Below are 24889 nucleotides of genomic sequence, written 5' to 3'. Positions count from 1 at the left end.
GCTGCTGGTCACAGCGAAAACTATCTGCGTCAACTGCCTGAATGTTGAAAGTAAAGCACAGGGCTGAAAGCAGTCTGAGGCTACATTTAACATTAGAGATAATGGAGGGACCATTACAAGGATAATGTACAGCTGACAGATAAACAGGAGGTGGAAATGGCAAAGATGGAGAGGAGGCAGTACTGGATGACATATGGGCTGATTCATTTTGCACCAGTGAGTGAGCGGGCACAAACATGACCTAAATTAGGAGACACAGGGATAAAGAGAGGGAATAATGATGACTCGTGATAGCTAACAAAGTGTGTAATGTGTTAAATTCACAAGAGAAATATACAAATGTTTGAAATTGTCCATCCATCCATGCATTCTCTAAACACCGCTTTATCCTCACTAGGGTCGTGGGGGGTGCTGGAGCCTATCCCAGCTGACTCGGGTGAAGGCAGGGGACACCCTGGACAGGTCACCAGTCTGTCACAGGGCTACATATACAGACAGACAATCACACTCACATTCACACCTATGGACAATTTAGAGTAACCAATTAACCTCAGCATATTTTTGGATTGTGGGAGGAAGCTGGAGTGCCCAGAGAAAACCCACGCCCGCATAGGGAGAACATGCAAACTCCATGCAGAAAGATTGCAGACCGGGATTTGAACCAGGGATCTACTTGCTGCAAGGCGAAAGTGCTAACCACTACGCACTGTGCAGCCCATGTTTGAAATTGTCCACAGTGAATATTGCTATTGTTGTACTGTAAAAGCAACTTATAAAAACAAACCAGTGGTCTACAATGCTTGACATCAAATAATACTCAAGATTTAATTCACACTTTTGTACCAAATAAATAGGAAAACTAGTTTTACCAATGTTTAAACCAATATTTAATTAATTTCTTCAACACAGACACATGCAGGTGTCAGGTGCGCATCTTTCACATTTATACTCATTCATTCATTCAAACTTTATTTAAAACTGGAATACATTGAGGTATTATTTTTGCAGGCAAAGAAATGATAAACCTGGAGAACAAAAACAACAAAATTATTAAAAGCAAAGTTAGTAAAGTAATACAAAATATTGCAATTGAAAAACTAATCAACTTAAACAAGAGCAGCTGGAAGTAAACTGAGATAAAGATAAAAATAAGTCAGGCTTTGGATTGTTCTGCAGGTTATAAAACCAGTAAATGCCTTATGAATAAATAAACCCCAGTGTCTGTCACAGAGAATGAGGGCTATCTAACCTTACAATCCGGCTCCGTGATGAGTGTGCTAATTATAACCAGTGATAAATCTTAATGCAGAGCGATAAACAGTGTCCCAGGGCTTAAAAGTCACCACTGGTGCATTCATATATAAAATGTCACCATTACCCAGTACTGATGGGAAAGTTGCCTCAATGAGCATTTTTATGCAGAAGGAAATATAATTTATTCCTGTAAAAGTAACCCTTTTATAAGACACAGAAAGTGACCAGCACAGGCCCTAAGATTGCGCCTTGATGCCTGCTCTAAACAGAGGGCACGGCAAAGAAACACTTAATTTAAACAAATGAAGTGCCCTCTGTACAAGCGATTCTAGGATCTTTGTGAAGCATGATGGTTTCAACACAGGCCTGTATTGAGGTTGAATGTCTTTATGCAAAGGGGTTACGTAAAGAGCCTTCAATTATACGGATGCTAAGTTAACCAACCTGTCATATTTTCTACGCTGTATGTAATCACTCTATAGACACAAAAGGAATGTAAAAATGCTCCGTGTTGACCTTTACATACACATATCATCTCTTGTAATGTGCAATGATTGGCTATAAAAATGTAGCAGCACAATTTCATGCAGTCTGAGCTAACAGTTTTAAATATAAAAGCTGAATAAATGAAAGGTCAGGTCGGTGCCCACACTATCCTTATTAAAACACAACTACAATTTATAGATGAAGTTATAACAATAGCAACCTCCTCTGCTGCCTCTGCATCTACTTTTTTTTATGAAAAGAGAAACTGAATCATTCATGTACTTGTACTTTTGGAGAAAGTTTCCAGTTTGCTACATTATACAATTTCTCGCCGATACTTTGGAATTCCTTTTGTAGGTATCACAGTTATAGTCGTACAGTCTTCGTAGAGGACTCGTAATTATGCTGTTGTTGTGTTCCTGAAACATTTGTCAAGCATGAATGTTGTCATCAACACCCTCTTCAGTCTTCAAGCTCTACAAATATAACCACACAACTCAAATTTCTTATAAACACTCATCGAGTAGAACCCAACAGAAATCACCTTCATTTTACAAAACAATGTAACCCCTGAGGCATATTGTAATGAGCAATAAAATAATGAGCAGACCTTATGTTCTAAAGTTGTACTGCTGAAGTATTACAGAGCTTCTACCTACAAAGCACTTAGCATTCAGTTATAGTAACATATACCAGCTTTTGTGCTGCTATACGGAAGTTGACTTTATGTTATGTTATGTATCATTTCACAACAAAATTAGCCCAAACTTGTTGGACGGCTCCATGATTCCATGAACCTCTACATCTCTGCTGATCATGTTTGGTCTCATACGTTTGAATCTGTGACGCAGCAGGTAGCAACATTTAAAACATCTAATTGCAAAAACAACAACAGTGAAGCATGAATTGCTGTACACATTGTGTGCTAATGCAGCTACTCTTTGAAGGCTGTTGGGTGGGCTGGTGGATGGAGAGGGTCCAAACGCAGCTAAATATGTATTTGGATAAGGGCTGCATAAATTAAACTGAACAAAGCATCCAATTAAAACAATGCATCCCTGAGACATTTTTGCATAAAGGCATGATTATCTGAAAATAGCAAGATGTTTTTTTTCCCCCAAATTCCCTCTCCTCTACTGACATTGTAGCAGCGCTATATTTCTGATGACTTTTAAACTCACCGCAGCATGAGCTCTGATTTACTAATTAAATTATCTTGCTTTAAAGGCACCAAATCCATTTCTTTTTTCCAATTTCGATCAAACTGTAATGAAATGTGCTTTCTTGGGACATGGACCTGGATGCAGTGCTTCAATCACAGCCTCTTTGACAGTCACAGAGCATCCCAGCCCCTTTTAACTCTAAGAGGGAAAAACAAAGCATGATGTCAGGACTATATGTGTTTCTTTTTTTTTCTTTGTCAGTAATTGTCTTCTCAGCTTGCTCTTGAAAGCCATAAAAGAGGAAAGAGGAAATACAGGAGCTGAGGAAAGATCAAAAGAGATCAAGGCTGATGAAAGAACACAGCTGAAGGCTTATGGCAACAGAAACAGCTGAAGAAAATGAAACAAGAAAGAAACAGAAACAAGAATCAGAGGAGCCAACGAGCTTTCACACCTTGAATAGGGGCTCTTGTGTCACTGTAGCAACCAAGCGAGCACGAGAAATCAAGAGGGGCAATAGTGGCGGGTAGGCAGTAGCCTCCGGCAGGCATTATGAAAAGGTCAAGCAAGTCTGATGGAGGTGTGACACGGACACTCGAAACATGAACCAACATGAGAGAGAAAGTCACATTAATAACAAGTGCATTAAAAGCAGGCAGGAATTGGTAAAGAGAGACAGAGTGGAAAGAGAGAAGATGAAAGTGCAAGAGAAATACCGAGCAAATAAATAATATCAGGGACAGAATTTACTGTCAGTCTCACTGTCAGTCACATGGTGCAGCTCTGGCATAATGTCCCCAGACAGCTTGTTTTCCCCAAAAAGTAGAATTACAACAGACAGCTGAAGACGAATAAATAAATAAGTTATGAGCATTACACACATTCAGAATCTACTCTAAAATCATTATTGTGCTGATTCGTTGATGCAATTTCTGCTGGGAGCAGATAAAAAACTTTCAAATCTACACAAGTAAATGACCACCATGGATGTTTGCATGGAAAAGTTTGTTCTGGTTTTCACGCAGCACAACTTCAATAGCGATGAAATGATTTACTGCTAAATAACAGATACAAGACTTTTGCACATCTCAGGACCCAGAAGTCTTGAAACAAGGGACAATGATGAATCTAAGTGGATGTAAGGCACTTAAAATGACCAAAATGACAAGCACGAGGATCTTTGGTCTTCAAATTAAAGATGGAAACATCTGAAGCCAATATGACAACTGGAGGGAAAGTTGTAGTTCTTCAAATAACGCTGAAGTAGAAGAAATTATTACGAAATCATCTCCCTTAGTTTCTTTAAAATACTCCAGTGTCACTTTTTGTTGCAATGGTTCTAAATTTGTGAGACTTGTCTCTGCATTTATAAATGTACATAATGTAAGCAACATGGTGGAATCATGTTCACATTCAAACATAATGTAGCTTAAATAAAATCATATATCAAACAAATCAACAAAAAGTACATGGAACTTCAGTAAAACACTGTAGATAACATAGATAATATTCCTCCAATTTGTGGCCTCATTTGATTACGAATAATAAAGGTGAGCCTCATCTTGTTCATTCATTCTTCTCATGTATCAAGCATTTACCCACATTTGCTGGGGAGACTGTACTTCACAGATGAAGTGATGCAGGCTGGAGGGCGGAGTGGGACTGATAGGTGGAGAAGCATAAAAGAGACCCTTGACAATGACCTTTTTATGCTTTCTCCTCGCATATACAAGCCTATAATTGTGTGTCTGCAACCTTTGCTCTAATTCAGCGCTACAGGCACTAATCATGTTTCAGGTTCAGAGGATTCCTTTGAATGTAATCTGTAATAGGTCACATACTGTAATTATGACTACTGGGACGAGCTGCTCGATAGCGATTCCTAATAAATCCCATTCGCCTGGGAATTAATTGTACCAATTTCAATTAATGCCATTTGACACATTTTTAAACAACTCTGCCTTCAAACGACACATCGTGAATAAATGAAGCTAACGGTAAAATCCACAGAGTACAGCGGAATAAAACCCAAATCTTTCAGAGAAAATCGGTGCTCTGCAAATATTTGTTCTTAAAACCTGAAAGTGTGAGGCTGAACGCCGCATGCCACTACAAAGAGCGAGGCCTGGTGGGTGTTTGTAGGGCAGGCAAAGAGATGAGATGAGATAATGAGATGAGTAAATACACAGACAGGCTGGCAATCAGCACACCATTGTGTGAGAATCACAAACCCAACAATTTTCTGCGCTGATATTCCTGCTAGTTAGTTGATTTTGCAGTCTGTTACTGTCAAAATGAGCATGTTTGCCTGTGCACTTTGTAGACTTATATACAGTCCCACTTGCACACATGACAAGAGACTGTACATGTAAAAATAACTGCGCTCCCATGTTGTCCAACTTAATGGATGTGGTTTCACGCTTGAAGTGCTCTTGAACCTATAGATATACAGAAGTCAAAGTATGATCGCTTGCTATGTTCCACCTTCTTCTGCAGATGTACATTATAAGCATTGTGGAGTTGCCATGATGCTGTACATTAGCTAGCCTTTTTCCCTTACTGGATTTTATACAATGCAAGTCTACTTAAAAAAGAATCAATCTGACACTAGTTACATTGTGTATCATATGCAATAAATCATATTGATTCATTCGCTGGTCCTCCATTTGTAACTGAAATGATACTACACCTATACACATGCTTTTACTCACTTAATCTAATTAAACCTCCACCCTGGACAGCAGACGTATACAGGCTGTGGTTTTGTAATTTTGTTCTACTGTTTAAAGTGTGGGACAGCTTACACCGTCTTACCGTTGACTGTTTAGTCAGAATGATTCAAACACTTGTGTGGCTGAATAGGAATTGTTTGATGAAGCCTCTTGGATCTTTCAAGGACACCAAAACAAAACTAAAAAAATCTCATACATATAACTCCAATGTCTTTGGTGAACCATAGCATTTCAGCTCTGTGCACCTCTTGTTTCCTGCTACACTCTATTAGACTGACATCGGAGGAGGACAGACAAATTCTGTTGTCCCACTGGTAGAGATATTGTTCAGAAGACAATTTGAAGCCATTGCATCTCAGATTGTCAGGGACACTTCTGCCCCACCATCTCTGATTATCAGATGTGTCACATATTATCATAAACTATGGATATTTAAAACGAAAATTTTAGATTGACATATCAAGTGTCTCAAAGATTAAAAAAACAAAAAAAGAAAACTTTCTTTCAGCAGTTTTTTTTCACACTGAAATTTGAGGAAGTTTTTGAATGTCAGTATCTCAGAAACTATTAGAAGTTGAAATAGTCACTGTTATTTATCATCATGCTATTGATTCAGAATCTGCATTATATTACGTACAATGAAAGTAGATCAAATAGCCTCTGATTATGGGTGAGGTAGAATATAAACAAGATGTAATGATTCAGTCACATTTTTGAGCAGACATTACCAAATAAATATATAATGCAGAATGTCACAGTAATACAAAAAAGTATGCAATATTTTCTAATATAAAGTACTTGGTCGCGAAAATGACCAAACCATGAGATGATTTGAGATGAAATGACCCTTCTGTGTGTCATCCTAGAGGGAAAGTATCACCTACATACTTCATCCTGTTTTTTTTAAGCAGAATTCTCATCACAGTCCTGCCCTCCTTTGGCCTAGAGCTCTAACTAGCCTTTGACTTGAATAAATGATCAGATGCTGGCAGCAGAATTGATGATCAGGGTTTTGGAGAGCCATTGCTTTTCTCCCTCTGCTGAATGTTGCATCTAATTTAAAGTTACATGTCTGCAGGCCACTGTTTTACTTTTTTTCCCATTTCCTTAAGCTTTTTGCAGTGTTTCCTGAGTAACCTCTGAGAGAATAATATCTGGAAGAAACAGGAAGAGTGTTCAATAGTCACTTCACAGGGCAAACTTGTGCATGTTTGATGTGAATATTCTTTCAGAGCAGGATGGAAATTGATGCAACAAAACATGTTCCACAGATTTACCAAAACCTACAAAATTAGAAAAGTGTGAACTAGATTTCTGCACACACACAAAAAAACCAAAAACAAAATACAACAAACTCAAAGTAAAGACACCCCTCCCATAAAAAAATCTAATAAAATTCAAATGGAGCAATAGTTTTTGGTACAGAGGACACAGAATTTGAATCAAGTTATTCATAGCAAGAACATATGTATCACACCTACATGATTGCAATTTGCCATAAAGAGTAACACTTGTTTCTATTCTCTTCCCTCATTTTCCAGAAATCTGCTGGATAAAGACACATTCTCGAAGTCTGATCCCTGTGAGTATATTGTAGAAGCTGTTTCTCAGTGTCTGTCTCTGTTCTTCTGTCATCTCTGCTCTGGTACTCCGCTATTTTAAAATACTGCCGCTGCTGCCCAGCTCCAGTCTTCTCTTTTATTCTTCTTCTCTTCAGTGCTATCTGTTTTTGTGACTATGTTGCCCTGTGATTTGGGAAATCTTTGTTTTACTCAGAGTACCATAGCTGTTTGTTCACCGTACTGGAGCTAAAACCCTCCCATTGATTTTCCATTTGGAATCTGCCTGCCTTTTTCTAACTCTCTTGCTATTCTTCTGTCTCTCCCTGGCTTTCATTTTCTCTTCCTTTCACAATATTTCATCTTTTTATGTACCTATCTGGTACTTTTCCCCACAGTGTGCGTGCTCTATACGCAAGGTGTCGAAACCAAACAGTGGAGAGAGGTGAGTGTACACACACATGCACACGTGTACACACACACACACACACAAATAAAAAAAAGAAGACGGCACTAGTGTCCAATTAAGATCTTTCTGTGCTCTCTGTGTGCATAAGGGTGGAGCGATGGTGCTCTAGTTAAGACATTTCAATCCTTTGTTTTTCTTCTCACTGTGAGCACGCAGTAGTTGGTTTTAACAATTCATTAAAGCTGTTCAGCCATCAGTTGTCTGGAAATGCCAGAGAAATATTCCCTAATTGGAGACTTCAACCAACAAAGAGAAAAGATCACAATATAATGATCAATATGTTGACATTTTGGGGACCAAACGGCACCTTGTGGAGGCATTAATCCACCTCTTACTGTATCTTGTTTGGATTGTGTAGTCTGCACTGCATTACCATCAGCTCTCTACACGTGCCATCTAACCATTCTGTCTGTTTATCCAGTCGATAAAAGCTAATGCTGTGGACTGCAGGTAAATTTCCTTCTAATTAACCATTTGATGAGAGAAAACAAATACACATGCTGAGTTTTCAATCAGGGAACAAAAACAGAAAACATGAAGCCTTTATCTTTACATTTCTGTCTTTGCTGATAGCGACAAGTAGCAGAAATGATGTCAAAATTACAAAAAGTAACGAACTATTCATAAGGTTTGTTGACACAAAAAAACAGACACTGTAATGATCTAAATAGTAATGTGGATAAAAGTTAGGGTCACAACAAATTATGGTAGGTATATGAGGGTTAAGTAAAGTAAACTGGTTTTAACTTTAAAGTCAAATGTTACTGTAAAAAATCCCTAATTATAGAGAATTAGTCTCAAAACCAGCACAGACAAATAGCAACGCTCTATTCTACACGGTTCATTTTAGTGCTTAGGAATACAGCATGTAAAAGACAGAAACACTGGTTGTTATGAACCAGAAAATCTCTGACAAAACAAGACCATCAGCGTTCTCACAAACAGAAAATGGGTAAAGGCTCTAATAAATGCCCAAAGAGTGATAATGACTGTTGGGATATTTACTGTATAACTATATAGTTTATATGCAAGTTAGAATAATATTTTCACACCTTTCCAAATCCTGGTCTATTGTGAATATATAGTAGACCATAATTTAATGGAATTCATATGTATTTATATATATGATTTTTTTTTAATTACAGTTAGAAGACCTTTATTTTCTGTCCTTGTGTTTACCAACTCACAGCAGATGGTTGTGTGGGCTTCATCTGAATGGAGCTGAAACGCTGCAGACGTACAAAGTAGTGAATGCATACCTGTCTATGATTAATATACAGGCGTACGCATATGTAAAGGTCCTTCTGTCATTAAATTCTCCATCACACATCCCACAAAAGACAATTTATTTTGCTGGTATGATTGTTTAGACAGGCTGCTAATCCAATCAAGTACACCGAGCATAATTAATATAATGAGCATTTCACTTCAGTTTATTTTCAAGTCAAACTGCACTTCACTCTGTCCTGTTCGCCAAGAAATATTTAAATCAGTCCCCTCCTCGTGGAGCTGAAGCATCACATCCATAATCATATTATTAAGCAGCGTTGGGAGCTGATGCGGCTCCAGGTGACGCTGTGTGAGCGACACTAAACACCTCAGACTGAAAGAGCAAAGTCAAACAGGTGAATCACCAGGAAGTTTTAAATAACGTCCTCTGACAGGAGCCTCAAGCACAGCGGTCAGGCTGGGGTCACATTTGACAATGATTTCCATCTCCTCCAGTATTTCTTGCACAAAGCATCACGCCTTCCATGTTAATGGAGCTGTTATTTCATGAAAAGCGTGCCCATAGTTTTAAGATGTCAAAGTTATTGTGTGCTTAATAATATGCTCATTCGCCTCTATTTTAAAGAATTCTGCTCTACATTTGGTAGAAAATTTATTTTTAGAGTGATTTTATGACAGGATTGATTGGACAGTTTGGTCTTGGTCCAGTGGCTGTTATTTTATTAAACCAGGTAATAACAGTAATAACAGTAATGACTTCCAGTCCAAAACAACAAAGAAAGTGAAACAAGGTAGAAATGTAAGCATCTAATATCAATTCTGAAATGCCACAGGAAGCATAAGTTAATACTGTGACTGCTACAAACATGCTGTTAAACAAGCAGTATTGACCAACTCAACTGTCAGAAATACATTTTGTCTTTAAACAATTTTTGTACGCACAAGTTGGGTGATTGGAATATGTCCTAGAAAAACACAGATAACTGTTGAAAAATCCACAACCTGACCTCACAGAGAGCTCCAAAAACATTATCCATTTGCCTGTCCTTAGTAAAGGAAAGTAACAACAGAACAACTGATGAAACCAGGGGTGAACATAATCCTGTAAAAGTTAATCATTGCAAATTACTTTTAGAATTAGCAATACAAACTTCAGTCCAACACCATGTAGAAAACCTATATCACATACACATAAAAAGGTGCAAAGTGGTTTTGTGACTATTGTGTGCCACTGATGTGTCTTTGTGTGTGTTGGTGCAAGTGTCTTTGTGTATATGTATTAGAATTAGCCGTCTGTGTACAAGTGTCCAGAATCCACACAGTCACAGCTCTGGCTTAAAGCCCTAACAAACCCTGAGATTTATTTTCCCACTGAGGCAACACAACACTTACTTGGTCTGTATAAGTAAGAAACGGCTTTTAGCTCGTTGTTTGGCTCTTTACTCTGTATCGTTTCTGGGGAGTGGCGCAATGATCTTTGTGTTTTCTCTGTCTTGGGAATTCTTTAAACGCACCCCAGTGATTTTTACTGAAGGCCAAAACAGAAAGAAAGAGCCCAGTTACACAATTCACACTACTGTCATTTACATCTCTCTGTGAGAGCTCAACACTCATTATATCAGCACCATGTTACCACTTACTGCACATGCTGCAAGGAAAACAAAAACCCCACAGTGGGCGAAGAACTACAGCACATTCAGATGGCACAAATTCCCAGCGGTGGTTCATGTGTGCTCCGGGGTAGACGATGATGAGGTCAGGTTTGGGACAGAAAAACCACAAAGATAACAGAGGATTATACTCAAGTCTTGTTATCGCTCTTCTTTGCTAGAGCCTTATTTTACACCAGGCTCTCACTCACAGTGTGACTGTCTTTTAGGAACATGTTCACATTTCAGTATCAGACCCTGCAGGTTTCTACAGTAGCTGTTGGCTGTTCTGTATGTATGTGTGTTTGAGCTGCTCTGCATGTATGTGTGTAAATGTCGGGGGTGCAGGTTAGGGACTTCATGCCAGATTCTCATTAGCCAGCGCCAGCAGCCCAGCAGTATCTAATGAACTCTTCAGCTCGGTATTGTCTCTTCCACTCAGCGGGGAAATCACATTATGGAGCTCATCTTTGCCATCTCCCACCTCTTTACTAACATGTGCTCACAACCTCATCAACACCTCAGGTTCCCTTACAAAGTCGGAGTAATTCAATATCCGTGTTCCTTTCTGCTTCTAAGTGAGTTCACACTGAGACACATACACGTTTAAAAGAAGGTTTCAATGTTGTGCAAAAATACAGAACTGCATGGGTTTGTATCAGTTGTGTTGTCTTCATTTCCCACAATGTGGTGTATGTGTTGTTTTCATTGTACTAACTGTAAAGTCATGGTTTACTCATACCTCCACCTACAGTACCTGCTTTAGACATTATTGAACAACAAGCTTGACTCATAATTGCAAATATCTTCTTTAATACCAGCGAAACTGTAGAGTTTGGCAGCTTTCCAATAAGCAGATTGGGCTCTTAAAGTTATGTAAAATATGAAGCCAGAATGATTGAAGATGAAAATGATTAAGATAAACTAAGAAAAAATAAATAAATGTACCAGTCAATGAATATCTGGAATCATGAATTAAACTAAATGTCAGAAGTAGTTGGTTTAATCTTCTGAACTCCAAACCAGAAAATACAAACAAAACTGATGAATTTTCCACTTTACAATGGTTCTTAAACTATTTGTGATGTCCTGTTCCATTGGGAAACACATCCAAATCTAAGCTAAAAATCATCACATTTAAACAGAATTCTTTTATTCTCCACGCATTAAAAAGTAAAGTCTGGACTCCCCATTGCAACAGCTGCAACCAGCAGTTATGTGACAAAAATAGAAGCAATATTTAGGCTGAACTGCAGGCGTTATTTATACAGAGCTGACAGGAGACAAGCATGGGAACAAACTAGCAATGTAAGTTGTAAAATTATTTGTAGCATTAGATCCATCATTTTTGTCCCCAGTAATGGTGACACGTGAGCAGATTTATTTTTTTCCCCAATATTCGTAGAATAAATAATGCAACTTTTTTTTCCCTTTCCTTTTCTGAACCATTGCAAATACTTGTAGCCATGGTGGTGACGTTTTCATAGAGATCCAGAACTTTAGAAGTGCAGTGAAAACTGAGCATACACAACTAAACATGTGACAGGAGCAATTGAGAAAAGATTGTGGTTGTACTGTTGTGCTCGCATTATTCATATTCCAATTAAAGTTGCGTTTATTTTGATGGCCTCTAACTCAGTGACACACAGATTTTACACATAAAGGCTGAGTAGTCCACATTAAGCACCATTTTGTATGTAAAAACATTTGTGTAATATCTTTGGAGGAGTGAGCAGCACATAAATATGCCCAACAGCCTGAGGGTCTGCCCATCACAAACAGCTTATGGGCGCTCTGAACAGCCACAGTCGAAGTTGGCATGAAAAACCTGCTGCCATTGAGAGACACAATAATAGTACAAACACTTGCATTCATTTCCCTGAAGGCTTTTATATGCATTTGATCGTACACACAAAAGGTGAACAAAATAGAAAAAACTGTTTACTTTCTCGTACTACACACATGGCCTGTGACTGTATAAAGCAGGCATGCTTCTGCTTGTAGTTCTCTGTACAGTATGCTCACAAATGACATGCTAATTTCATCCATATGTTAACCAACGGCTCTCATCCGACTCTATTCTTATCCTGTGCTTGTGCCAACCAATTTTCTCTGCAAAGCAGCACAGCTCAACGTTGTCCTATGAGATAATACATATAGTTTTTCTATTCATTTTTAAGGTGTTATTGATTAAATATAAATACAGGTGGCTTTAGCTGGTTTATTTTTGTGCTATTCCTTAAATGTGAAACTCTGTCACCTTTTGTACAGTATATGCATGCATAAATATACTGTACAAATGTGCAAATATGCATGCGGCGTTGCACGGTCACTGTCAGCCTCTCTCTGGCATATTTCCCTGCATTTGGCACTATGGGAGTGAGAATCCTTCTAATTAGGAAGTCTTTATCACTGCCTTTCTCATCCTCTCTTCTTCCTACTCTTTTCCCACTCCCACTCCCTCACCTCCTTCTCTGTCCAAAGCCCTAGCCTACACTCCAGTAGTACCCCTTTTTCTTCCGCCTGCTTTTCATACCTCTTCAGCTGTTTTTTTTCTTGCCCTTTTAATCTGCAAGTCTGTCCATGTTGTTTCTTTGTCTCAAACTGTTCCTCATCTCTTTAGCTCTTTCTCTCTGTGGGGCTGATGAGAGACTTACCCTGCTGTAATTAATGTGGGAGATGGGTGAGGATCAAGGAAGCAGGAAACACACCGCTGGTTTCCTCTGCACAGCAACAGCATGCAAAAGTGTCTCCATAAATCAGGCCTCTGTAAATTTATGTATATGCATGCATAACGAGAGAAATGCTGCAAAACAGATGAAATGGGAGGAAAACGTTTAAGTGCAAGCAGACAATACTACTAACTGTATTTGTTTTTAAACTGTGTTTTGTTGTCTTGCTTCTTCTTTCATCATTCTTCTCTCCTGACCTCTGACTGTCTTTTTTCTCCCTACAGTTTGGCAGAACGGAGGTAATAGACAACACTCTAAATCCCGACTTTGTTAGAAAGTACATCTTGGACTACTTTTTTGAGGAAAAGCAGAACCTTCGCTTTGACTTGTGAGTGATTTTGTATCATCATTGCACTCCATCTCTGACCCTCTACCATTGCTCTCCCTCTGTCTTGTGATGATTGAGAGGACTGCCGTTACGGTTAGCTTGCCATAAAAAACTGGCAGTTTGCTAAACTCAGCTCACCGACACCAACCAGGTACATTAAGTCTGTCATGACAAGAATCTTAGCCTGATCCTTTGTTTACTTCCACTATCACAAATACATTGTAAATTTGAATAACTGACTTCATATGTTGGGGAAAATATCAATCAAGAACTGATTAACTGATAATATAGATTCAGCACAGTTTTAATTGGTCATTGATATTCACACAGCACAAGCAGTGAAAACAGTTGTTAGATATACTATTGTGGTGTGAAACTGATCTTTTAAATTAATATCGACTTAATGTAATATATGTATACTAGCCGAGAGTCATTAAACATCACAGAAGACTTTGTAACCGTGCCCCTTTACTGGCTGTGTTGGCCAACACAGAACTGTCTGCCTCCTCTTGTTGCTACAGTGGTGAACAGAAAGTGGCTTCAACGGGTGGTCTAACAGGTACTACAGCGAATCTAAAAAAAAAATAACCTAAAATATACTCCACAATTAGAGTTCCATGCTATAAAAGAAGTGCTTGTCTTCAGGTGTAGCAACAGTAGCCAAGGAGGGCGGGATAACCTGAACTAGACAATTCCCGCACGCGGAAATCGTGGGAGGGGCTCGGGCCGTCCACCCGTCGGGCCGTCTGGGGGCTAAGCCCCCCTGTCCTTTAAACCTAGTGACGCCTCTGTCACACTGTAGCACATCTCCTGAAAGGGTTTTTTTTGTTTGTTTGTTGCTGAAGACAGGGTTTTTTGGATGCTTCTGTATGAGAAACCATAAATCCCACCCAGAGAGGTTTTTGTTAGCTGTGAAATGAAATGTGTGTTCACATCCTATGCATCACCTGGGTGCTAAGGCCCCCTCTCCTTTAAACCTAGTGACGCCTCTGTGGCACTGTATCACATCTCCTGAAAGGGTTTTTTTTGTTTGTTTGTTGCTGAAGACAGGGTTTTTTTGGATGCTTCTGTATGAGAAACCATAAATCTCACCATCACAATATATCCATGGCTGAAAACAAGAGCTTGTTTTTTTTAAGACTAAATGAAGTGTGTAGGTGAAATTATGTATGGAAAAGCATAAATCCCAGCATCACAATATATATATACATGCCTGAAAAGACGAGATTTGGGTGTTTTTAAGACAAAAATTAAGTGTGTAGGTGAAATTCTGACGAATCACGTCATAAAACATGACTTAGAAAAAAAATGGAAGATCGGCAGAAAAAAAAATCACAACCGGGATTTGAACCCCTGGCGCTCGCACCAAAGCCGAGCGTCCACTCCATTCACCTATCAGTGACTGATACTGGCAAGCGTATCTTGCCCCATTTGAAGTGTTAGTTTTACTTCCTGGTTCTCAGCACGGCGCGATGTCGCGTTATGGCGGTAATTACGGAATAACCGTTAATCTCAGCTGAAAAGTGACATAACCGTGAGCGAGAGGAAGCCTGTGGCTAACCAGAAATGTAATTATTTTCCAGATATTGTGAGAAATGACCGAGCGGCGGCGATTCAAAAACACACTCTCCCTCCATGAGCCAGATGATTCAGTTTGCATGGGCGCCTATGGAGAGAACGGTGCGACTTTGCTGTAAACTGCTGCCTGTCATTTCACTTCAGAAAGAGCAAGGTCTTCAAACTTGGATTCATTTGAATCCCAGGAAAATTGTCTACAATCTGGGCGAATTTCATTTCCCTAGCATTTATGGTTTGGTCGTGAGAGCGATTCAATCGTGAAAGTTTTAGGCGGATTTTGCATCTCTGCTCCACTCTCCCAAGTCACGTGACACACTCTAGAGAGAGCAGATTTTGAGAATTTTCACTTTTTTGAGGACTCACTGAGCAAAACCTGTAAATGTCAGCATGACATAAAATACATCCCTGCGTAGACAAGAGAAATCACTACGTTTTGATGGTTAAATGACGTTTCTAGGTGAAAGTATGGCGAAGCAGTGGCGTTGTGAAAACAGGTGAGTCTTCACTCTGAGTGATTCAGTAATCCCATTCATGTGTATGTGGAAAATTAATGCAGTTTTTTGCTCATAACTCTGGCAAATATGAATGAATGTCTTAGAAAATAGATAGCCATCGATTCCCGATAAAACCACACAAGCTGATATATAATTTGTGTGTGATTTGTCAAAGCCCTGGGAGGAGTAGCGAGCCAAAGTTTTAGGCGGAAGAAGAATAATAAAACAAAAACAAAAAAAAAATAACTAGACAATTCCCGCATACGGAAATCGTGGGAGGGGCTCGGGCCGTCCACCCGTCGGGCCTTCCACCCGTCCGGCCATCTTAAATGTGTGTTCACATCCTATGCATCACCTGGGGGCTAAGCCCCCCTCTCCTTTAAACCGAGTGACGCCTCTGTTACACTCTACCACATTGCCTGAGAGGGTTTTTTTTGTTTGTTTGTTGCTGAAGACAGGGGTTTTTTGGATGCTTCTTTATGAGAAACCATAAATCCCACCCAGAGAGGTTTTTGTTAGCTGTCAAATGAAATGTGTGTTCACATCCTATGCATCAGCTGGGTGCTAAGCCCCCCTCTCCTTTAAACCTAGTCACCCCTCTGTTCCACTGTACCACATCTCCTGAAAGGGTTTTTTTTGTTTGTTTGTTGCTCAAGACAGGGTTTTTTTTGATGCTTCTGTATTAGAAACCATAAATCTCACCATCACAATATATCCATGGCTGAAAACAAGAGCTTGTTTTTTTTAAGACTAAATGAAGTGTGTAGGTGAAATTATGTATTGAAAAGCATAGATCCCAGCATCACAATATATATATACATGCCTGAAAAGACGAGATTTGGGTGTTTTTAAGACTAAAATGAAGTGTGTAGGTCAAATTCTGACGAACCACGTCATAAAACATGACTTAGAGAAAAAATGGAAGATCTGCAGGAAAAAAATCACAACCGTGATTTCAACCCCTGGCGCTCCCACCAAAACCGAGCGTCCACTCCATTCACCTATCAGTGACTGATACTGCCAAGCATATCTTGCCCCATTTCAAGTGTTAGTTTTACTTCCTGGTTCTCAGCACGGCGCGATTTCGCGTTCTGTCAGTAATTACGGAATAACCGTTAATCCCAGCTTAAAAGTGAGATGACCGTGAACGAGAGGAAGCCTGTGGCTAACCAGAAATCTAATTATTTTCCAGATATTGTTAGAAATCACCGAGCCCCGGCGATTTTAGAAACACTCTCCCTCCATGATCCAGATGATTCAGTTTGCATGGGCGCCTATGGAGATAACGGTGCGACTTTGCTGTAAACTGCTGCCTTTCATTTCACTTCAAAAACAGCAAGGTCTTCAAACTTGGATTCATTTGAATCCCAGGAAAATTGTCTACAATCTTGGCCAATTTCATTTCCCTAGCATTTATGGTTTGGTCGTGAGAGTGATTCAATCGTGAAAGTTTTAGGCGGATTTTGCATCTCTGCTCCACTCTACAAAGTCACGTTACACACTCTAGAGAGAGCAGATTTTGAGAATTTTCACTTTTTTGAGGACTCACTGAGCAAAAACTGTAAATGTCAGCATCACATGAAATACATCCCTGCGTAGACAAGAAAAATCACTACGTTTTGATGGTTAGATGACGTTTCTAGGTTAAAGTATGGCGAAGCAGTGGCGTTGTGGAAACAGGTGAGTCTTCACTCTTAGTGATTCAGTAATCCCATTCATGTTTATGTGTAAAACTTATTGAGTGACAGACATGCTGCTTACAGCAGTGTTTGTTAACGGGAGCGCAACGTCGCGTTCTGTCGGTAATTACGGAATAACCATTAATCCCAGCTGAAAAGTGAGATGACCGTTAGCGAGAGCAAGCCTGTGGCTAACCAGAAATGTAATTATTTTCCAGATATTGTGAGAAATGACCGAGCGGAATTTTCACTTTTTTGAGGACTCACTGAGCAAAAACTGTAAATGTCAGCATCACATGAAATACATCCCTGCGTAGACAAGAAAAATCACTACGTTTTGATGGTTAGATGACGTTTCTAGGTTAAAGTATGGCGAAGCAGTGGCGTTGTGAAAACAGGTGAGTCTTCACTCTTAGTGATTCAGTAATCCCATTCATGTTTATGTGTAAAACTTATTGAGTGGCAGACATGCTGCTTACAGCAGTGTTTGTTAACGGGAGCGCAACGTCGCGTTCTGTCGGTAATTACGGAATAACCATTAATCCCAGCTGAAAAGTGAGATGACCGTTAGCGAGAGCAAGCCTGTGGCTAACCAGAAATGTAATTATTTTCCAGATATTGTGAGAAATGACCGAGCGCCGGCGATTTTAAAAACACTCTCCCTCCATGAGCCAGATGATTCAGTTTGCATGGGCGCCTATGGAGAGAACGGTGCGACTTTGCTGTAAACTGCTGCCTGTCATTTCACTTCAAAAAGAGCAAGGTCTTCAAACTTGGATTCATTTGAATCCCAGGAAAATTGTCTACAATCTGGGCGAATTTCATTTCCCTAGCATTTATGGTTTGGTCGTGAGAGCGATTCAATCGTGAAAGTTTTAGGCGGATTTTGCATCTCTCCTGCACTCTGCGGAGTCACGTGACACACTCTAAAGAGAGCAGATTTTGAGAATTTTCACTTTTTTGAGGACTCACTGAGCAAAAACTGTAAATGTCAGCTTGACATAAAATACATCCCTGCGTAGACAAGAGAAATCACTACGTTTTGATGGTTAAATGACGTTTCTAGGTGAAAGTATGGCGAAGCAGTGGCGTTGTGAAAACAGGTGAGTCTTCACTCTGAGTGATTCAGTAATCCCATTCATGTGTATGTGGAAAATTAATGCAGTTTTTTGCTCATAACTCTGGCAAATATGAATGAATGTCTTAGAAAATAGATAGCCATCGATTCCCGACAAAACCACACAAGCTGATATATAATTTGTGTGTGATTTCTCAAAGCCCTGGGAGGAGTAGCGAGCCAAAGTTTTAGGCGGAAGAAGAAGAATAATAAGAAGCCCAGAGAGAGAGCAATAGGGCCTCTGGCATTTCATGCCCGAGCCCCTAATAAGAAGCCCGGCGGGAGAGCAATAGGGCCTCTGGCATTTCATGCCCGAGCCCCTAATAATTAGTCTTGTGACATAATTCCCTTTTGTGCACGCAAGGCTTTCTTTTAAATTTGACAGAAACTGAACATGGTGACCTCATGCCTGATGTAACACACTGGCCACTTTTCTGTAAAAATCGGACTGGGTAGAGCCTAATAAAATTTTCCATAACACTTTCATCATGACACAAGCTGCTTAAAGGAAATCTTAGTTTCTCTCTATAATATATTACTGTAAGGTCTTTACGTTACTCTGTGAAGTGCCTTAAGATAACTTATGTTATGGTTTGACACTATATAAATAAAGCTAACATGAACTGGCCGGAATTGAATTGAAGCGTGAAACTGTGAGGTACTTTTTCACTCATTCTGGAAGAACGGGGTGACTGCCAGGGTAACCGCCTTGTGTTTGTGATGTGTATTAAAAATGCATAGAGAGTACCTTTCTGCCTTTACAGCAAACTGTGACTTTCTTGACTCACAAAACGATTATTCAAATTCACAAATGTCATATTTGTAATTCATGGCACAATTCAAATAGGTTTGTAAAATGATTTGTCTCTTGCCACTGACTGCTGTACACAGATTTTACCCAGAAAAATTCAGTGGGGCACACAGGACTTTACCTCTATGCAGCACCAATCTTGATGCTGATTACTTAATTTCTGTAACACACACAGTCAGATTGTCTCCCAGGGATTTTTAAGCCCCATTCTATCTATTTTTTCTTAGACAAGTAGCATTCTTAAAAATAACATCATCATTCTTTTAGATGGACTGTGATGTTGGCCAACTTGCAGGTTTAACTGCCAGTTTTAAAGAGGCTGGATACAAAGAATGTCTCCCATCTTATTTCGTCGTAGTTTGGTCAGTTCTTTCATGTATGAAATTCATTTAATTTCAGAATCACAAAAACAAACATTTGATTAAAACTTCTTTCAGCAGAACGACCCTTAACACTAGTCGCCTTTATATCCTATCCAGTGCCATCACTGTAAAAAAACAAACAAAAAATAAGCAATTCCTATAATTTGATCTTTCCTTTCAATTAATACTTAAGCTGAAGATTACAAATGACTTAAAAAAATCTGATTTGCTTCTATTCAGAATATTACTCTGCATTTGTACCTGATTGAGTTCATGTTGAACAGGAGCCATCGTTTCATCAGGTGTTCATGTTGACACATGACATATCCCCTATTTCCCTCACCTTCATTGCCTTATTTTCACATGCAAATCCACTCAGGCCCACCTCTTATTAGTACGGAAAAGGTCTTGTTGAACCTTTCCACGGTTACTCTACACCACAAATAGTAACATCTGAAAGGGTACCAAGATCTGAGTTGCTTTTATCTCGCCTCATTTGGAATTTACACATATGATTACCTTCCATGTTTTTTCCCCTCATGAAGCTCACCTACAGTACCTCATTCCACGTTGCAGTTTTCAGTTTAGCACATCAAAATATGGTCTTACTTTCCTGTATTCCGTTATCCTGCTTTAACTGGTTAGTTTCATTTTAATTTATCCCCAATTACTGTCAGACTGATTCTCTTCCCTGGATGTCCTTTAACTTCAAAAACAAAAAGATGCAAGATGAGTGCAGTGTACTGAGAGTACATTTGTTCTCCTTCCAGTAATGGCAGATCACCAGTTCTCATTTTAAATTGTTTCTTTTAGAGCACATCAGTTAAAATGACTCCACTTAGATAAGGGTCCCCTCATAGTTTTTGAAGTAAAAACAGCTTTTCTGCTTTTATTTTGTTTCATTTCAGGTATGATGTTGACTCCAAAAGCCCAGACCTGTCCAAACATGTGAGTAGACATACTTATTTTATTCTTGAACCACAGATAAATGGAAGCTAGTCTTGAGTACAGTCTGAATTATTGGCTTGAATTGGTCTGAAAAAGAAAAGGAGAGAAAAGGAAACAAAAACAAACAACAAAAAAACTTGCTTGGTTTAATAAAGTTTTGTCATGATTGAAAATGGTACAACCTCTTTTATCGGTGGTCAAATGTTGGAAATCCTTAGGTTTTCTGTTTCTGCTTGTTTGAACTGGGTGTTGCCTGCTGCATGTTTTTTCCCCTAGATGGAATAGAGCAAATCCCTTTTATTGCCTGATCAGAAAAGTATCCAAATACAAATCTTTATTTTTCTCTTTAAACAGACTGTTTTCTTTCTTTTTTTTAGGCCTTAAGTGTTATCTATGTTGTAATTGTGCTATAAATATGCAGTTTATACATATATTCACCTATAGTGTCCATGATTGAGTCTTTCATAATCTTATTTTTTTATTTGTTGTAGTGGCACTGCAGTGACACACACTGTGCAATAACTTGCCGCACAAACAAGTAGAAAAACTCATGTAATGCTTCTAACCATTAGTTTCCATTTTTAGCAATATATGATTATATAGTTTCACCTGGAAAACATGAGATGATTTTATTCGCATGACTGGAAACTATGGTAACAGAAAGCATTGACGAATGTTTGGTACCAAAATAATCGGTCTGGATGATTATTTGATGTATTTGGATAACTGGGGTTTGCCTTTTTCCATCTCTTGCTTTAATTCCACCTGCATCGTGCTTCTGCTCTTAGTTTTGGCACAGCATGTTGTTTTCTTTCTGCTCACACTTCGCCATCTTGAGCAGTGCTAGGAGTGCTAGGTTTAGTGTTGTGTCTTGGTATATGATGTGCTCTGTTGTTATTGTTGTTGCTGCTGCCGCCCAACTTTTCTGGAAGCCCGCAGAGCTCAACGTAGGTCCCAGCGTCTCTCTCACACTGACACTGCATGGCTGCTGTCTCACATTAATGATCCTCCACTCAGGAGGAAAGATGGTGTCACTGATCAGAATAAAACAGCTCAAAGCCAAACTAGGCCATCTGTGCAGCTCCTAGCTATTGTTGCAGTCTCAATGAGCTGCACAATGGCCATAATGTGAAGAGAAATATTTAGCCGTTATGTCTTTCAGTGGTTTTTATAACACAGTCAAGATTATGAGATTCTCCAGGCTCTTTCATGGATTCAGTAGGCATAAGAGAATGGAGACTCACTGAAGTGAAACACACTACAGCCCAGTGATGAATTATTCAGTGTGCCCTGTCTGCCAAGGCCAAAGTTAACAACTTTTGGTTTTCGTTGTCCCACATCCTGGCTGTGATTAGTTCAGAAAAGACTCTGCTGAAACTAAATACATGGCAAGATTATTTGCCTTTCCTCTCAAAAACTGGGAGTCTGATGAACCTGATCAGTGCTGGGAGACTTTTGTCTAGACAACGGCATGATTAGAACTGAAGCTAAGTCACTCTGTTTCTACTAGGTCTTTATATCATTGCCCTACACTGTTGTTTATAATGTTTCAATCATCCAAAGTGGATTGATTACCTCCATCTTCTCCCATTTGTCTGTCATCCATTACAATTCATTAAAGCAGTGGTTTCCAACAAGTGAGTTGTGGTCCAATAATGGGCTGTGGGCACATTCTGAGTGGGTCATAATTATTTTGGTTGAAAAAATACTTTGAAATATCTGACGCTTTTATTTTGAAGCAGAGGCACAGCTGGTACAAGTAGGCTATTGTTTCTGGCCATGTTTCAAAGTTTGTTACCCTTTCAAATAGTGTTTCTATTGATTGTTGTAATAGGGGCTGTACTGTGGAGTTTGCATGTTCTTCCTGTGCATACGTGAGTTTTCTCCAGGTTCTCTAACTGCCTCCCAGAGTCCAAAAATCTGCTGAGGTTAACTGATTATTCTGAATTGTCCATAGGTGTGAATGTGAGTGTGATTGTCTGTATATGTAGCCTTGTGATAGACTGGTGACCTGTCCAGGGTGTCCCCTGCCTTCCTCCCAAGTCAGCTGGGATCGTTTTTTTTTTGTTTTTTTTAATGTTCGTTTTAAGTCCTAATTGCTCTTTCTAACGACAAAGCTCCTTCTTTCTTGTACTTACTTTAATTTAAGTTTGAATTTTTTTGAAATAAAATTTCATAGTTGCACAGGAGTGGGGTCTGTCTCCCAACAGCAGGACGCCTCTAGGTTTGAGTCTACTGGCAGGTGGAATGGATGAATGAAAATAAACTGAATGGGTGTTAAGTTGGCCGATGTGTGGACCATGACCTGATTTTAATGGAAATTTTGGACCCTGAATGGATATCAGTTGGGAACCACTGCAATAAATCGTGCTTATCATGCAGACATAGCCTTCTAGGCTACATTTCAGTTCCGTTCCACAAACTTTCTTTACATTTCACACCAAAACTGGACATGATGTCACACATTGAAGAGAACTATTTTAACTATAGTTTAATAGATCACTTCTCCCTTTAATTTTGTTGTTTTGATAGATGTCACACCATAAATCATTGTTTTGCTGACTACAATTATGGATGTACACACTAATTTGTTGAAAGTTCAACCTGCAAATGTGAATGAGCCTGAGATAACAAGCTTCTGGAAACAAAACAAATTTTAATTTGCATGAATTCCAGTGGTAGTAGACAACCCTTTCTCACAAAAATGATGTTCCTACACAGCTAAACTGCAGTATCATTTGCACATTAAAAGAAACATAAATATTCCCTAAAAGGTAAACGTACAAATCAGTGGAAACACTTATGGTGTCAAAGAGCCAAACAGTCTGCATTAGGGGTTGGAAGGGAGGAGGAGTCATGAGTCCATAACTGAAGTTTCACCCAGGACACTGGGGTTCACACTGTTCTTTGGCTTAACTTTATTAGGTTTCAGCACCAAAACTATATGGTTAGTTTCAGGAAAACAAAAAACATAAGTTTGGTTAAAATACATAACTTTCACAACATGTTTGAAGTTGCCATGGTGACAAATCCACTCCATCTATTATATGATTGGTTTTCTGAAGAGGAACAACAGTACGACAGTCACAAAAATGGTGAAAATACTGCTTTTTTCACAAAAATACGTTACCGTTTACGTTTCCCTCAAAACGTAATTGAGAATGCAGTTTTGTTGTGTAAGGACATAATTATAAAATAATGGATTATTCTTGGGATTAGATTTTATTTCTGACTAAACCCTGATTTTTTTTGACTTTCTATTTCACGTCCACAACCATGTCTTCCTCCTTCCTTTCATCCATTCTTTTCTTCGCTGCTACCTTCCCTCAGGACTTTTTGGGTCAGATGTTCTGCACTCTTGGTGAGATTGTTGGATCACCAGCCAGTCGACTGGAGAAACCACTGGGGTGAGTAGGAGCTTCAGCTAATTGACTCGGTGACACAATGTCCCCACTCCAAATGTGATTGAGGAACACTATGCTGTGCAAAGTGGAGAGTTAAGACAGAGAAAAATGCCTTGGATTTCAGTGTAAGTGCATTTCTTAGTTCATTCGAGGGCGGACAATATGAGATATAAAGCTTATAAACTTGGTTTCTTTGGATTCAGAGGCCTGTAAAAATAGACAGAAGGAGATGCTCATTGAGGAGCAAAGTAACTGAGTAAGAGACAGGACGAGAGGTTGAGATAAAAAGTGAAGCAACAAGAAGGGAAAAGAGAAAGACGAGAAGGAACTTGAGCAATTTAGAAACAGATCTGAGGAAAAGACATTGATCAGACAAAGAAAGAGAGGGACGGAGGCAGGGAGACAACACATCCTACAGATGTTTTCCACAGATAATTATTGTTATTAAAGAAAAAGGAGAAGCGCAGAGCCAAATTACCCAAATTGCTCCTCAGCTTGTGCTCTCACACTGGCTGAGGAAAATGTAGTGTTAATGGGGTATCCTGTAATTTGTCTTTATACATCTATCAGCCACCATCATCATCATCAGTGGGCTATTATGGAGTCCAGGTGAAGTCGTTTCAGTGCTGCATTCAGTGCTCATTGCTATTTCTGATATTACACCTTGGAGAGCATTAAGAGAAAACATTTGAATACTTATATTTACCTTCAAAATGTAAAGGATGTTATTGGCAACTTCTTGGACTGGTGGACATGTATTCACAATTTTTAAAAAAAAATAAGCTGATTTTGGAGTCAAGGGTGTGACATATTTTCAAGTGATTTATTCATTGATTGAATTTAATTGCCATTAGATGCCATTTAAAAGAGAAGATTGAAGGCATCATTCAGTAA

General features: G+C 39.1%; 1 protein-coding gene across 6 annotated transcripts in view; it reads left to right on the top strand.

Moving 5' to 3' along the window:
• Positions 1 to 24889, top strand: part of cpne5b (copine Vb) — a 142261-nt gene that overhangs the window by 24415 nt on the left and 92957 nt on the right. For 5 of the 6 annotated variants that reach the window (XM_022209449.2, XM_051948199.1, XM_051948201.1 and 2 more), the window contains exons 3-8: positions 7177 to 7217; positions 7593 to 7639; positions 13499 to 13602; positions 20552 to 20591; positions 21524 to 21538; positions 23922 to 23998. In XM_022209449.2, coding sequence (XP_022065141.1) covers positions 7177 to 7217; positions 7593 to 7639; positions 13499 to 13602; positions 20552 to 20591; positions 21524 to 21538; positions 23922 to 23998 — 324 coding nt within the window. The remainder of the gene's footprint in view (positions 1 to 7176; positions 7218 to 7592; positions 7640 to 13498; positions 13603 to 20551; positions 20592 to 21523; positions 21539 to 23921; positions 23999 to 24889) is intronic. The other variant, XM_051948198.1, reaches the window with a different exon arrangement.

This window comes from Acanthochromis polyacanthus, chromosome 5, assembly GCF_021347895.1.
Source record: "Acanthochromis polyacanthus isolate Apoly-LR-REF ecotype Palm Island chromosome 5, KAUST_Apoly_ChrSc, whole genome shotgun sequence".
In the NCBI taxonomy this organism is placed as follows: domain Eukaryota; kingdom Metazoa; phylum Chordata; class Actinopteri; family Pomacentridae; genus Acanthochromis; species Acanthochromis polyacanthus.
This window is presented reverse-complemented; position numbering and strand designations above follow the sequence as displayed.